The sequence below is a fragment of the Sebastes umbrosus genome, chromosome 15 (assembly GCF_015220745.1).
Source record: "Sebastes umbrosus isolate fSebUmb1 chromosome 15, fSebUmb1.pri, whole genome shotgun sequence".
NCBI classification, from domain to species: Eukaryota; Metazoa; Chordata; class Actinopteri; order Perciformes; family Sebastidae; genus Sebastes; species Sebastes umbrosus.
The window spans coordinates 21,867,122-21,883,397 of NC_051283.1; the positions used below are offsets into that span (position 1 = coordinate 21,867,122).

The 16,276-nt window shown below is 38.7% G+C and overlaps 1 protein-coding gene across 5 annotated transcripts in view; it reads left to right on the forward strand.

Moving 5' to 3' along the window:
• The window catches only part of LOC119502840 (myocyte-specific enhancer factor 2D homolog), a 34,034-nt gene that overhangs the window by 5,379 nt on the left and 12,379 nt on the right, over positions 1-16,276 (forward strand). For 3 of the 5 annotated variants that reach the window (XM_037794066.1, XM_037794068.1, XM_037794069.1), the window contains exons 2-8: positions 6,224-6,626; positions 9,190-9,393; positions 10,000-10,137; positions 11,574-11,790; positions 13,195-13,251; positions 13,889-14,070; positions 16,109-16,138. In XM_037794066.1, coding sequence (XP_037649994.1) covers positions 6,573-6,626; positions 9,190-9,393; positions 10,000-10,137; positions 11,574-11,790; positions 13,195-13,251; positions 13,889-14,070; positions 16,109-16,138 — 882 coding nt within the window. In that variant the 5' untranslated portion in view covers positions 6,224-6,572. The remainder of the gene's footprint in view (positions 1-6,223; positions 6,627-9,189; positions 9,394-9,999; positions 10,138-11,573; positions 11,791-13,194; positions 13,252-13,888; positions 14,071-16,108; positions 16,139-16,276) is intronic. The other 2 variants (XM_037794067.1, XM_037794070.1) reach the window with 1 other exon arrangement.

Below are 16,276 nucleotides of genomic sequence, written 5' to 3' on the forward strand. Positions count from 1 at the left end.
TAATGAAAACGATAGTTCGTTACAGCTCTCTAATGCTTGTAGGCGACATGAATATTATATAATCTTCCATCACTACATGTTCCTTTTTATTGTCAGGTGAAAGGTTGATGCAAAGTCACAAGACTACGTAAGAGCAAGTCAACGCTGTCCATCTACCGGAAGTGGAGATTGAGCCATAAAGGCTGTCCTAAACCGCTGTCTGAGAGCTGTGGATGGGCAAACCCCACTGCAAGTCACGTTTGAGGCTCCGACCATTTATCTCAGGGCTTTGGCACATTTCATTGGCTAGTGCATAATCCGCTAAAGGTCACAGCCACTAATTACACTCCTCCAAAACAGACAGATGCCTACCCTGAGCTTGATTGCGCTCTCCTTCATCAGAAGAATATTCAAGGGTTGCATAACCATCACTTGGACAATCTGAATAACATGTGCGTGTCTCGTTTTTTTTTTTTTTTTTTTTTTTTTACAACCAGGGTGACCAAATGCACGCCCTCTATAAGATAATGAGGCAAACCTGGTGGAGCCAAAAGTCATTCATTTTCCACTATTATACACTTCTATCTAGTGTCTTTACTTCTTAACAGTCTTTTCTGCTTCTTTGGCTTCCCGTATGTCACAGAGCAAGCTTGGTTTCAGCTCGATGCAGGGCTCAGTTTTAGCCAAGCGGCGACCTCATTATCTTGGCATCCAATCAGTCCTCCGGCCAGCTCCTAATTGAGCCATCAGCGCCTTAAGGGGGAATAGGAGGGATGAACGTGTCAATTACAGTAATGAGGGGGCAGCCATGCAGAGGGCAGTCAGGGAGAGGAAGAGGTTAGACCGAAGCCTTGCAGTGTTGCCCCATTCTGGTCAATTCACGGCTAATCAAAGATTGTCGCTTGACATTGGCGAAGTCAGTAGTCAGTAGGGAAGAGCTGTTTTTAATCATTTTTCCCTCTCACAGTGGGATATGTCTACATGTTGCGGTAATTGTTTAGAGTTGGTGCATTACAGTTGCAGCTAATGAATGATCTATGATGATGTCCAGCACTGCTGTGAATACAGATATATCATGTATGAAAAGTGCAGCACAAACCAAATCATACATGATTATGTCTTTGGTGTACTGTGTTAGTTTTGCAGGCTGTCCAAATTAATTGCTAGTCTGTATATAATGTTGTCTGCTAATGGTCATCATTAGAGGGATATAAACACTTTAAGGTCTCTTATCATTGAAAGATTTGTTGTTTAAACATCTTATAGCATTAGTTGTGTCGAATATAAATGTACTTTTTTTGACATGATTAATAATCCAATAAATTGGCCGTGTAGGTCCTTCTACAGCCGTGATTCACAACTGAACATGCTTGCATTTAGAGGGTACTTGCACAGTTACTAGGGAAGTACCTGGGAAAATTGTGGATAAGCTAATGAGCCAAAAGAAGCTATGATATACTGCTGCTGAAACAATTAGTCGATCGTAGGAACATTTTATAATTGTTTAAGTCGTTTAATTTATCTTACAAACACGCCAAAGATTCCCTTCTCAAATATGAGGATTTGCAGCTTTTCTCACTGTAAATTGTCAGTAGGAGTGTAAGGATGCATCGATCCGGAGTGATATATTGATTCAATATCATCAACGCAAAGTGAAAACATTGACATATATATCATCATCTTTAAGATACACCTTTATTTTGAAATTCCCATGGTACATGTGTGTCACGATTTCTGTCCAAGCAGACCTCCTTCCTACAGAACCAAGTAAAGGAGCCCAGTAGTAAAATTGTCAAATCATATTGTAGTTGCTTTTTGTTCATTTATATATACATAACGGATTGTGTTAAATGGGCTTATGATATTGCCTCATATTGATCGTAGACCCCTGAATTTAATCGAATAAAAATCGGTATCAGTACAATATTGTATTGTGATGAAACTTGTGATTTACACCCCTATAAGTCAGACAAAACAAGACTTTTGAAGACTTCACATTGGGCTCTGGGGCATGATGGACATTTTTCACTTTTTTGTAACAATGCATAGACCAAAATGTATTATTTGGTGCATGAAATGTCCAAAAAGAAAAATTAAAAAAATTATAATAAAAAAAATTGCAATGTCTTTTCATAGTTTTCATAGTCTTTCCCAAAGTGACGTTTTCAGATGTTTTGTCTAGTCTGACTAAAAGTCCAAAACCCAAAGTTATTAAATTTACTAATGTATATGACAAAGAGAGGCAAGCAAATCCTGCCATTTGAGAAGCTGGAAACTGAAAATGTGTTTGCATCTTTTCACTATTTTTGCTTAAAAAATTGAAGCCACAATAACCACAAATTGTCCAACTAAATTGTCACAAGAACCAGTAACACATCAGCAACAATAGGTTGACTTTCCTCAGATTTCAACCAATCCTGAGTCACTTGTAACAACTTAACACCAAATACTAAAGTAAAACTTTTTCTCTTCCGATGCCGTTTCTGATACCTCAACTCTGATACCGAGTAATACTCTTTTTCTCAAAGTTAAAATCTGCACACCTCACTAAATTGAATTCACTGGAATCATTTGTATGTAGGGTAACATGAGCATGAGGCCAGGGAGTGAAAGTGAAAACACATTTCTTTTTATAATGACAGACAAATAAACTGTATTTATTGCCGACACCTGATCCACTTAATAAGGTCAGTATTTGTGCTGATACCGATCCGGTGTATTGAATCAAGCAAGAAAAGTGAAAATAAATATGGTTGATACAGAGGGCTTAAGTTTCATGTGCAGCTGTTGAGGTAATACATGGCACTGATAAATGACACTGAGATTTTTAGAGTTGAATCTAATATGCTGGCTTTTATTACAACATCTGATTAATTCTCAAGCTGGGCGCTCTGAAGTGTTGAAATGTGGTCTGTGGAGGCCCCATGTGCACTCCACTGGCGTTTTCAAATTTTTCCGTCTGGCCTAACAGCAATCCCACAGGAGAGCACGGACATGGAGGGTCAAGACTAGAGGGAAAACGTAACACGACTGCCACAGGGCTGAGCCTATGTGTAGGACGGAGAAGGGGTTTTAGGGATGCTAATGTATTTAGAAAATGTAAAAGCCTTGTTTGTTTCCAGTTTTCTCTGCAGCAGTGCAAAATTTAGCTTTGGGATTCATTTGCAGTCACTGTCTCACTTTCACCTCCAGAGGTGTGGTTTACCCATCAAACCAGTTCATATTTCTCTCCTTTGATTATGGATATTATACACACATATACAAAAAAAAAATCAATAATGTCAAGCATGAAGTCAAATAAAATTATCCCTAAATAAAAAAATGGAGTTTCCATCAAAATCATAGTGGAAGCAAGCGTTGGTGAAGATTGTTCATACGTACATAGGGCTGCAACTAACTGTTATTTTCATCATCAATTAATCCGACCATGATATTCTCATTTAATCATTTTGTCAATAACATGTCAAAAAATAGTGAATAATGCTCATTATTGTGTCCCAGAGCCCAAGGTGGTATCCCCAAATCAGAATAGCAGGAAATCCTCATATTTGAGAAGCTGGTCATGTTTGACATTTCTGCTTTGAAAAATGACTGAAATGAAAAATCAATTATCAAAATAGCTGCCAATTAATTTTCTGTCGATTGACTAATTAATTGCCGATTAATCGACCATTCCTTTTAGCTCCAGTGAGCGCTTGATTTAACGTATCAGAGCACCCTAAATGCAAAGCATCAGCATCACAACTGACCAAGTTTAATTAACTGTCGAAGCTAGAATTATATTATTAACTGTGCAGCGCTACTGTGAACTTAAATCACAGTTGTAGACGTATTTAAAGGAAGGATATGTGCAGCTGTATATATTACTGTTAGTTAATTAGCATTTATTATGAAGATTAAGTGACTAATTTGTAATTCTAGATACAATCAAAAGCGTCGGCAATGTATAATGATGTCACGTTGACACACACGACTAAGCAAAGAGAAACTGTTGTTACTGCTGTAGTATATCAATTTAAATATTTATCCTTGCCACCATTAAAAACTCCATCTGAATCTTGGCATAAAGCTTGTTATACCTGCAGTATAACATACAGGAATATCACTTTGGTAACAATTAATCATTTGACTCCAACAGCTCAGGTCGTGTGTAGTAACACGACCAAGAGACTGACCAGTTTCAAATCTATCTGTAACTCATGCAGAGGCTCTCAAGGCTTTCTTATTCATCATTTGTTCATTGTTTTCATTTCTTATTCATAACTCTCAGACCTTCATGTCGAGGAGGATTTCAAAGTATTGCCAATATAAAGAATACCAAACAGTGATTCAGTCTGCACACAAAGATATGTGAAGCCCTTATAGTCATCAGTATGCCTCCTCTGATGCCATACAACTTGTGGACTGACACTTCTTAGATCGCTTCTGAAGATTTTCTTGTGTGTAAATATGATCTAAAACACTAATGGCCCATACAAACTGAGTCCTGTTCACTGACGTCCCTTTTCAAGTAGAGCTACTCTGATTTTCCTTGAAAGAAAAATGGCATTGATTGTTTAAGTGTTGACGCTGAGTGGCCCTAAAGGGGCTGAAGCATCATGCGAGTGGAAAAACATGCTGACCTTTTGCTTGTACGTTCTGATGACTCTTAAGTTTTAAAATTTAATAATCTATTAACCTTCTCAATCAATTAGCCTGATCCTTTACCCTATAACATGTTTAAAAAAATACTATGACAAACCTTTATCATGAATTTCCCTAAAGTGATGTCTTCAAATGGCTTTTGTGGCTGTAGTGTGTATAAATGTTAATGTTATGTATAAATCATCATCTGCTCCACCGCCACTGACCAGTACAGTGTCACATAACTATAATCTATATTGTTGGAAATTTATAGGACCATACATAGTGCGTAACTTTTTCACTTTGGTAGTATGTAGGGATTATTTGGACACAGCGAGAGAGAAGCAAAAAAAGTCACCTTTAAGAAGCTGTTACTGATTTTTAAGCTTATTTATAGGAGGCCGATTAATCGATTATCAAAACAGTTGGGGATTAATTTAAAGTGGCAGTAGGCAGTATATTTTTGCCATCATTGGGCAAAAATTCCATAATAACCTTTCAGTATATTATAATTCAAGTGTTTTGAGAGAAAACTAGACTTCTGCACCTCCTCATGGCTCTGTTTTCAGGCTTTAAATACTCTAGCCCGTGACGGGAGACTTTGACCAATCACAGGTCATTTCATTGAGAGAGCGTTCCAATTGGCTGTGCTCCGGTCATGTGACCGGAACTTGGCATTCCTTCACCAGATTTCACGCGGCGGCGTCACCAACGTGCTCATTTTACAACTAAACCGTGCACTACAAGATGATTCTGAAAACATTTGAGGAGAGAAATAGGCATTACAGTAACAGAATAGTGATTCATATTTGATCAGCGCTGCCTAGTTTGACCGTTTGGTCGGAGTTCGCGAGTGATTGACAGTCGGCTCTCATAGACGGCAGTTTGACAGCGGACCTCAGATCAGCTCTGATTGGTTGTTTTCCTTCGGTCTGTGAAATCTTGCAGATGCCGTTAGGAGCACTGGAGGACACCGAGGCACATGATTTTTTTCAGGTTACCTGTTTCATGTACTACTGTCACGATATAACGTTTTATAAAAATAACTTTTTGTTAATCATATTTGCTCCAATCCCGCTTACTTCAGCTTTAATAGTTGACAACTAATCAATTAATCGTTGCAGCTCTAAACCTGATTTGATTGTAATGTTGTAGATCCATATGAATAACAAAAATATCTTCTGCAGCTTTACCTGCTGAAGTGTATTTGAGCGAGATACAGCGCTAACTTCTCCTGACTTTTCACTATGAAGGCTGAAAGAGAACGTCTCAAAGCATGACATCAAATCAAAAATGTATTTAATTAAGTGCCTTCGGTTGGAATTAACCAAATCATTATGCCAGTGCATTTCAGCTGTGATTCTGGTACAAAGTGTTGTCTGGATAGATACCTTAGTGTGTGTCTGTGACCCCCTGCTGTCATAATCAGACAGCATTGTTGTCGCCGTTGTTTTCAAGTTAATTCAGATGAATTACTTTTGTCATTTTATTTCTCACATGACAAGAATATGATGATTTATTGATTCATGAATCAACAGACATCGATTTAATTTCCTCACACGTCTTGTTTTGACGTTTGTGTGATATTTGAGTGACCTTTCTGTCTCTCTGTCTCCTGCAGGAGAGGAGCGACGTCCTCTTCACCACAGCAGCTGCAGGGGAAGTTTGTCACTTTTGTCCCCGTTGAACAAACAATGAACTGAGGACCTCCACGCTGTAAAACGTCACACATCTCTGCAGCACCCACTCTACGCGCTCTCGCCGCCCGCCAGCAAAAGGGGTCGACAGCGTTGCCTCACCACACCTGGGCAGAGAAATGTGTGTGTGCGTGTGCCCTCGGATGCATGACTGTGTCTGAGTGCTTTTGGGCTGAAGTAAGAGGTAGTAGGCTGCACTTCCTCTCGCACCCTCTGAGAGGCGCTTCACCACTTGACTGACTACGACATTTGTCTCCACAACTGCAAAGCATCATGGGTAGGAAAAAGATTCAGATCCAGCGGATCACCGATGAAAGGAACAAGCAGGTGAGTCTTAACTTAGTTTTCATCTGTTTCTCTTTTCTGTGGCTCGTTTTTATGGGTGAGGGCTGCAACCAACATGTGTTTTGATAATTTATTATTATGACGATTATTCCGAATAAAGTTAATACATTTGTACAGGACATTTAGGACTTTGAACCTCCATACTTTTTTGGTATGCGTTAAAATATGTCTGTAGTATGGAAAACTTTACAGTACCACAAGTTTGTGTTAATGACTGATCAAAATTATAATCCTGTATATTTATTCTTTATTTTATGATTTTAGATGTTAGTTGTTCTGTTTAGATGCACCAATAATCCCTTTTGCGTTTTTGTTTTGTAAAATATCAGTTAATATGTTCTTAATACAGCCAAACTTAATTATATTGATTGAATCAGAGTATTGCGCCACGGTTAAAAATCCATCTGTCTTAGAGACTTATATATTAATTTTAAAAAATCAATACTGCTGTTGTACATTTCGTTTTATCAAGACATTTTCTTTCTAAAACTAAAAGGTAGTATTTCCCAGGCAGTACAGTGTAAAAATATATTTTATACTAAAATTAATGCGATGAATACAAATAAATTTAAGCAGTTGTCATTCAAATATATTTTAAAAATATGGTTTCCATGTTCATGAAAAAGCTCCGAGGCTAAAAGAGACTGAGCGTCAACATATTAAATTCAGGAATAATGTGTTCAGTTTACTGATATTCATATTTACTGAGGTTTTTGTTATCTTTCACTGCCAGTCCGAGGTGCCAGGCAGATTTGATATTTTGGAGGAACTCAGCTGTCTGGAAGTGATTCACAGATTTATCTCATTTATGAAGCTGCTCTATTTTTGATTTGGTTTTATGCTTGTCGTGTCATTGTCCGATTCAAATATACACATTTGCTGCAGTGAAAGGTCTCAAGGTCTCAAATACTCTACAGCAGCAGCAGCAGCAGCAGCAGCAATTTGCCTTTTTTCAGTTCCATTTGTTGTTTCCTTTCTCCTCACAAGTCTTCACTGCATGAGGCTGCCACCCCACTTCACAGTAGGGACGGTGTTGGATGAGTGATGAGATAAATTTGGGTTCTGCCAAACAAAGTGCTTTGTCTCACTGCTGAAAAGTTAAATTATGGTTTCATCACACCACAGAATATTTTGGCTCTGTTTGTTCTTTTTTTTTCAATATCCAGACTGTCATGTGTCATGTCTTTTCCATGAGTGCCTTTTGGCCTCTCTGCCATGCAGCTCGGGTTTGTAAAATGTCGTATTGATGTTGTTCTTTAATGGCCTATTGTTTCTTCCCTGACCAACGTCTTTCTTGTTTTCTCAGTTATGTCGGATGAGTAGTCGTATAAGAATGTTAATTTGGTATTTTTATTTTTTTTTTTCCCGGTTGCTCTGATCTTAAACTCTGCAGATGGATTCTGGAAACCATTCATACAGTAAATACTGAACATGTGTCACTGAGGCATAAGACATTAGAGGAAGTTGTATGCAGAATATATTAGTTGATAGTGTCACTGAAACATGGTTAAATTACTCCAAACAACACAACGTTTTGACAAATTTATTGATATAAAATATGTTAATCTGTGTTAGACCAAGAATTAAACATTTAATTCCATTTGAATTCAGGTTGTAACTGCCCACCTCACCATTGACCAATTGGTTAATTGGAAACCAAGAGTTGGTCACCACGTCCTCTGTGAATTTGACTTCTACTGTGGCACCGAAAATAAATCTATTTCCATTAATCTCATGACCAAAGCGTGTACTGTATGTACGATAGGTTTCTGTATGGACCACATCATCTAATGGTGATGGCAGAAGCAGCGTTAACTCAATCACATTCCTTGTCATTTAAAAAAAAAAAAAAAATTAAACTACATTAGTCCACTTCTTTTTATTTTAAGTTGTTCAGCGCAACATCAGAGAATCAAGGCTAAAAATCATATCAACAAATGTATATAACTGGTTGTACTAATAACGAAACCTATTGTTGGAGTATTATTTAAAAAAACTAAAACAATCAGAGACCGGTTATTGCTTGAAGGCCAATGCCTGACACTATTATTTCATCGTTGTGCTAGTAGTTATGAGTCATAAAAGGTCCACAAAAACAAGGATGCTTCATTATTGATGCTGAAAACTGTCTCCACGATTTGTTGGATGTGTTCCCTGATGTGTCTGCCAGTAATGTGACTGCATATATTTTCTTCATTACTAGACACCTGAAAGTTCACACATCGTCAGCTTCTTCTCCTGAACTGTGAATTTCATTTTGATTTGCAAGTCTAGACCTCTTTGTGTGTTTATCACAGAAGATCTAAAAATAATATTAATATTTATCTCAATAGCAGAGTGTTAACCCTGAGAAAGAGAGACTGGAAAATAGAGGAAAAGTAAGAAAGCTTTACACGGAAAACGTCAAGTTGTATGCCGGTATTTCAGACCTTCAGCGAGTTTTGAGTTTTTAATAAAGGGTGTGTACTCACATACCTTTTTTTGTTTTTTCCCCACCCTCTGCCCTGTTTCCCCCTCCCAAACTTCCTCTGCCGTTTTCTCTCAGGTGACATTCACAAAGCGAAAGTTTGGCTTGATGAAGAAAGCCTACGAGCTGAGTGTATTGTGTGACTGCGAGATCGCTCTGATCATCTTCAACCATGCCAACAAGCTGTTCCAGTATGCCAGCACTGACATGGACAAGGTCTTGCTCAAATACACAGAGTACAACGAGCCTCACGAGAGCCGGACCAATGCAGACATTATTGAGGTAAATCCATCACGTCGGCAGAGTTTGTGTTACAAGTGAGTTGGCTAAGATTGACAGTTACCATTGAGTTTTAGGTCATCTAAAGAAATGTTTTCCTGTGATGTAACATTTATTATTACAGGGAGACTTTACCGTAAAACAGAGATAAGATGCCAGTTAATATTTATGGACGTTAACAGCTTCCTCTTAAAAGTGGAAGCCAGAGAATATCTGGTTGATTTATAAAACTCCACACAAACTTAGTGACACTAGAGGCAGCGTGAGCTTCATCACATATACAGGTGTTTTCCATGTAATCTGGTAAAATTGTGACCACCTTTTGTACAAGTGATTGAATCAGGTGTTTCACTAAAAACACCAGGATCAAGAGACACATAAGTAGTCACCATTTAGCTGAGTTTTGGCTTATCCCTCAGGTGGTGTGGTGATGTGACGGATACATCTTTAATCTACATTTAGATGATCCAGATCAGATTGGACTTGGTATTGGAGATACCAGATCGGGGTTTGGGGACTAAAAGAAAACTCAATAGGGACATCCCTGGTTTCAAGCAACTAAAGTGACTGACTTTTACACTGCTCTCACTTTCTTTTTATCTTTCATAGACTTTGAGAAAGAAAGGCTTCAACGGTTGTGACAGTCCAGAGCCAGACGGTGAAGACTCCATCGACCAAAGTCCCCTAAATGATGACAAGTACCGTAAGACCACAGAGGACCTGGATGTTCTCTTCAAACGCTACGGAGTAAGTCTTCTAGTATATCGTAATTACTGTTTGTTCTGCTTCTCTCTTGACTGTAGACTTGTTGGTCAAACGTTTGTCTGTTATTATTTTGTGTTTGGCTTGAGTGCCGACAGGAAACAGCTACTGGGGTGAAGTTCCTCTAACTGGTTGTTTCACACTATTTTTCACTGGGTCTTTTTGCAGAAGAATAGACACTTTTGATCATCATAGGAGATAACAGATATATGAACAGAACGTTTTGTTTTGGCTTTCATGTCAAGTGATGAATCTTTCTTGGTAGAGTAATGCAGTCATTTCGCAACATGTAGCTTTCGGCCTATATTTGGTGTGTGTGCAGCGCACATTCAAACTCGACAGAAACTAAATAAAGCTCACCAAAACCGTCTTGGTTAGTCTTTCCAACAATCCCCAACTCTGGTTCAGTCAAAATAAACCTATATTTCACGTATGTTTCTGTTGACCACCCTCTTTTAAATCACCTCTGATGCACATTTTCATTCTACATTGTTTGAGGAAATTATAATGTTTGGTAACTGGACGCAACCGCCACTAAGACGCTATCGTAGCTCCTCAGGGATTGAAGCTGTTATTTTTCTCCTTTTGACAATCTAACCAGTGCCAACACATCCGTTAAGGTTGTAAGGACTATGGCTGTTGGAAGTTGTTGTTGGTTTTGTTTAAATATGCCAAATTGTAATTTTATGTTATTTTGGTTTGGTCGATTAAGCTAAGACAGCTAAATTATGTGCTGACATCAGTTGTCACGGTAAATATTCACATACTCTGCAGTCTGATGGAGACACCAGTGGCAGAGGCAGCCTCCTTTATCGCCGAGCACCATTGGTACCGGAGTGAAGCCGGGCGCTTACCGTCAAACTCAGCCATTTATCAGTTGCTGGCAACTTGATCCCCGACGACACAGAGAAATCACGTGATACCAACGTCGTTGTATTATTGGCTCACACGCTTTGTTAGAAGTGGGAACCAAACATCTTATATCTTCCACTGAGATAAACAAATCAATCATTTTGGACACGTCAACTTTTTTAAAATGATCAATTCACAATCAATCATTTTTTTTAGGAAAATCCATACATTTTATACAGCACCTTTCTGAAAGCTCTGTGGATGTTAAGAAAGCAATCTTTCAGATCTAAAGGGATGTGGTGATCAAACACCTCTAGGCTTAACTGTACATTTTGCTGAGCTAGAACAGTAAAATACATTTTGAAATTTGTGTGGCTAACCTGCAATTAGAGCCCAACGGATACATCGTTTTGAATTATATTAGCTTTTGATAACTATTTTAGCTTACCAAAGACACTGTACACATGTGTGCAAATATGCTGGCTGAAAAGCGGAGATGGAGCGGTTAGCAGTTAGCAGTTGTCGTACGACAAAGACTAAAACTGAAATTCTCTCTTCCCACTTTGCAGCAGTCGACCGCTCCGACCCAGACGTTCTCCATGCCTGTCACAGTCCAGGCGTCCAATCAAAGCACACTGCAGTTCACTAACCCTGGCAACGCACTGGTAACTACCTCCTATGTAACATCATCATCGCTCACGGATACCCACCTCCTGTCGCCACAGCAACCGGCTCTTCAGAGAAATACGGTGTCTCCTGGGTTGCCACAGCGACCAGCCAGTGCAGGTGAGCGAGTGATACTCTGCCTAGTGTGGCAAGACGTCAGTTGTCACTTAATGAATACCAGCAGAAACAGACTGTAAACCGTCGAGCAGCCTCTTACTTTTGGAAAGAGATATTTCCAACACGAGAAAAATACGAAATACTTCTAATGTGGTCATTTTATTTTTCTACTTCTACACTATCTGCTCTTCCTCATGTTTACCTCCTCAAGGATAACATTGTAATGTAGTATATATTGTTATCAGTTGTGATTCTTTCATAGACCTGCAGTGGATATTGTATGTAGCATCATTATATGTAAAGAGCTGATTAGTTCCTCGGCCCTGGACTAATCTGCAGTGTGTGACATTTGCTGCACTCCTCCAACTGGGAACTTTTGTATAACCTTTAAATTATTAGCTCATAGCTGTATCAGCCTCATATTAAGCAGTGAAGAACTGGAGTCAGTAAGTTTGGCTTCTCATTATCTATTACTTTTACACTTGTCATGTCAAGTGCATCGTATCTGGATAAAATCCAGATGAGATTTAAGACATTTTAATTTACACTTAGTCACATGCATGTGTCTCCCTTAGCCAGATCAGAAATCTGGTTGCAATCTCATCTTATCCTGGCTACATTCACACCAGGGTCGGCACGCCACCAGTCCAGAAGGCGGTGGTAATGCATATTAAGCTATTTGAAGAATAATATCTTCTGCACTTAATAAATTTAGTTACTACAATAAGTTTCTAGCAGAATTAGCTAACAACTATTCATGACCTAACACATACGCATGAATGAATCGCATTTATGAACTTTGAGCGCGACAAAAGTTTTATCGTCTTCACGTCTTTAATGCTTCTTTTTCTGGATTATAATTCAATATTCAAAGGATCAAAATATGTGCATTGAAATGCAGGGTGGCATACTCTAGTCTAGTAGTAATCTGTTGTAATAAAAAAAAAAAAAAAAAAGGCTATAAATAATGATTGTAATTAGAAAAAAATAAATATATAGGATAGGATAAAAATATAGTAGTTAAAATGATTAAATGTATATTGGTGTGTACTGTAGGTGGTCTTGGTATTTTCTCCAGTGTATAAATGTAAAATTTACACACATATACACATTGCTATGGATTTCCGTTAACAATTTGTAGTAAAATATTTGGAATTTTTTTTAGATTGAAAGCTCATTGCTGACCTCGGAAACAGACGTTTTTGATTATATTGTATATCAGTCTTTTCAGAGCTGCAGCATGTTGTATGCCGGTACAAGTTCCAATACGTTGTTGCTTCCTTATTTTTCAGATCTTATCAGAAATAACAGAAGTGTGTACAGTAAACTACTATATTTCAGACAATGTGAAAGCCTCTAGTGTTGTTTTGGTTCTTAATTCTCATCCTTTTTATCCTTTTTCAATAGGTGCTCTTCTCGGAGGCGAGCTGAATAATTCAAATGGAGGATGCCCAAGTCCAGTCCGTGAGTACTCTGCTACTATATTTGTTCCGATCCTGAGTTTGGTTTATTATTTATTATTAAGCTATTTGCTTATTTTTTATCGCTAAGAATTCCTCTGGTATGTAGTCTGTATTAGAGTATTTATCCCAAATCCTTTCCAAGGTTCCTCCTCTCCTCTCCTCCTCTGCACCATCTGTGATTGTGCTGTGGAGAGATCAGGGGATGCCACCAGTAACATCAACAGGCATGCATGGGATTCCCAGCAGCTCACTTTTTAACATTATGGCACGTTATGGTCAATTTATTAAGTCTTTTGGCTCCTAAATCATATTTACTATTGTAAGATTTTAGTAGAAGGAATAAATTTGTCTTGACATCATGTCCAATAATCACCAACACAAAAAGATTTTGAAATCATCTTTTTAGTTATTAGATTAGATTTGCTCCTGATGAGGTGACGTTTGCTTTTACAACCAGCTTTATTCTGTCGATGTTGTCATCTGTAAATTAGTGCATCTCAGAATAGAATAAAAAGAAAGCTGTGGAGGATTATTTCAACACAACTTTGAGTGCACACAGTTTCCGCACCCCGCTGATTGCATTCACCTGTTTGATTTTCCTATTGATTTCTGTCCATTCGCACCTTTTCTCCCCGCAGCTAATGGATACAACAGTGCCAGGGCCTCCCCAGGCCTCCTCACCGTTTCCAACGGCAACAGTCTGGGGAAAGTAGTTCCGGCCAAGTCTCCACCCCCACCTCCCAGCCCCCAGATGGTCACCAGCCGCAAGCCAGACCTCCGAGTCATCACCTCACAGGGCGGAAAGAGCCTCATGCAGATGGTGAGCTTAACCAAGCCGAACTTGTGCTGCCTGGGTCCTTTCTAGTTAACATTTTGAACCTTATACAATGAAAAAGTGCCACTTTATACCTTTTTGTTAACACGCTTAGTCACCTGGATGATTAAAAAGTAAGGATCTTACAAACAACGAGAAAACCAAGACACCTGAAACCCAGAAGATTTGTTGAGTCCCATGAGGGGATAGAAATTATTTTCATTTTATCTCAGAAAAAGCATGCCTTCACTGGCCAATGAATGAGATGGAAAAATATACAAAAACATTGGGAATTGAAATGTATATTATATTAAACATTTTTTATTGTTTATATAGAAGATAAACAGTCTGTTAGAGGCTGTTTGCCATCATTTTTGTGTCTTTAGTAAAGACCCGAGAGCATTGATTTGTGCTCTCCACTCTACGTTCAACATCTCATTATTTACTCTGGCAGAGTCAGCAAAGTCTCGGATGAATCAGCCAACTCCCACTGACATACAGATGAGATTTCTCATAACTTTAACTAAACATGCACCCACATTAAAGTGATAGTTCGAGTGTTTTAAAGTGGGGTTGTATGATGTACTTATCCATAGTCGGTGTATAACCTACAGTAGATGACAGTCGGCTCGCGCCCAGCTTGGAGAAACAGACAGGTGTTTTTGCATAGGACCAAAGCAATGTACTGCTGTGGACAGTAGACAGCCGGCAGCAAAATGTATTTCAGCCACCTAAAAGAAAGGCCCACCTAAACAAATCATTATCAGTTTCAGTGTACGCTATATTTAGAATATTTTCGACAATTTACCTTGCCGTCAGACAGCCCTTTGTGACGGGGAACTAAAGCCGTTGGTATTTATCTATGCTCTCGCCAAAGCCACAAGACTCCATTGAAAAAAAAACTGTAATTTTACCTCGCAGAACATGGAAGTGGCTGGTCTACCGCTGCCTCGATCGGTTAGTTTGTTTGAGTTATTGTGCAACTTTGGTGAATCTGAACTAACCAAAGTCACACAATAACACTAACCGATTGAGGCAATGGTAGACCAGCAACTCCCGTGTTCTGCGAAGTAAAATAAAAAAAAAAATTCAATGGAGTCTGGTGGCTTTGGCAAGAGCATAGATAACGGCTTCAGTTCCCCGTGTCGGAAACATAAACCGTATACCGGCGAAAATATTCTAAATATAGCATACACTTAAACTGATATTGATGTTTTTTTAGGTGGCTAAAATACGTTTTGCTGCCGGCCCCGTCCACAGCAGTACATTGCTTTGGTTCCTTGCGGTAACTCCTGTCTGCTTCTCCAAACTGGGGGCATGCCGACATCTACTGTAGGTAATACAAGTACATAAAACCCCACTTCAAAACACCCAAACTACCCCTTTAACAAGCTATAACAAGCGTGGTCCATTTAGTAGCTGTTCTGGAGCTTTCAATTATACCACACAATCTTCCTAAACAGTTTGCCCACTACAAATTTCCATTTTACCGCACACTTCAAACCTGCAATATTTCTATATTCACAATGGATCACATGATTTCTTGTATATGAAACGGGACCCATGAGAAGGGAATATTGACCAAGTGACCAGTGACAGTTGCTCCGTGTCTTCTAGCTGTATGATTAGGCATCGGTTTGCTAACACGTTCACCATATCAATTTTATAAAGTGAAAAGATGTAAGTATTGAGTGCCCCCAAAAAAACAGTTATTGCAGGTTTAAGGACTTGCTCATGTTGAATTAAACGTTGAGATTGATTATTAATTCTTGACCTTGTAGAAAAGTGTCGAGGAAGATCTTGTGATTTGACCAAAAGCTGCAGAACTGATGACAAATGGACCTTGTGGTTTTGTGCTGTCTCCTGAGATTTCAGGTTCCCACACATTTACTGTAACAATTAGTATACATTGATTTATTTCATAGGTAACTTAAAAGTAGTCTGCCAAACTACAGTAAGTAGTTTTATTTATGTATTTTTTTATTTATTTATCCTTATTGATTTTTAGTTACTAATATAATCTGTTACTTACCACCCTTTGCAGACAGAGGATGAGCTGGAATTGGTAAATGAGGTGATTTTCCCCACGTCAGTCACTCGCATGAGTCGATGGCTATCGACAGTCAACACATTATTAGCATGGTTGCAATACTGTACGACAGATACTCATTGTTTTGGTCTTGCTCCACTGACATTTCTTGAGGTGGTATTC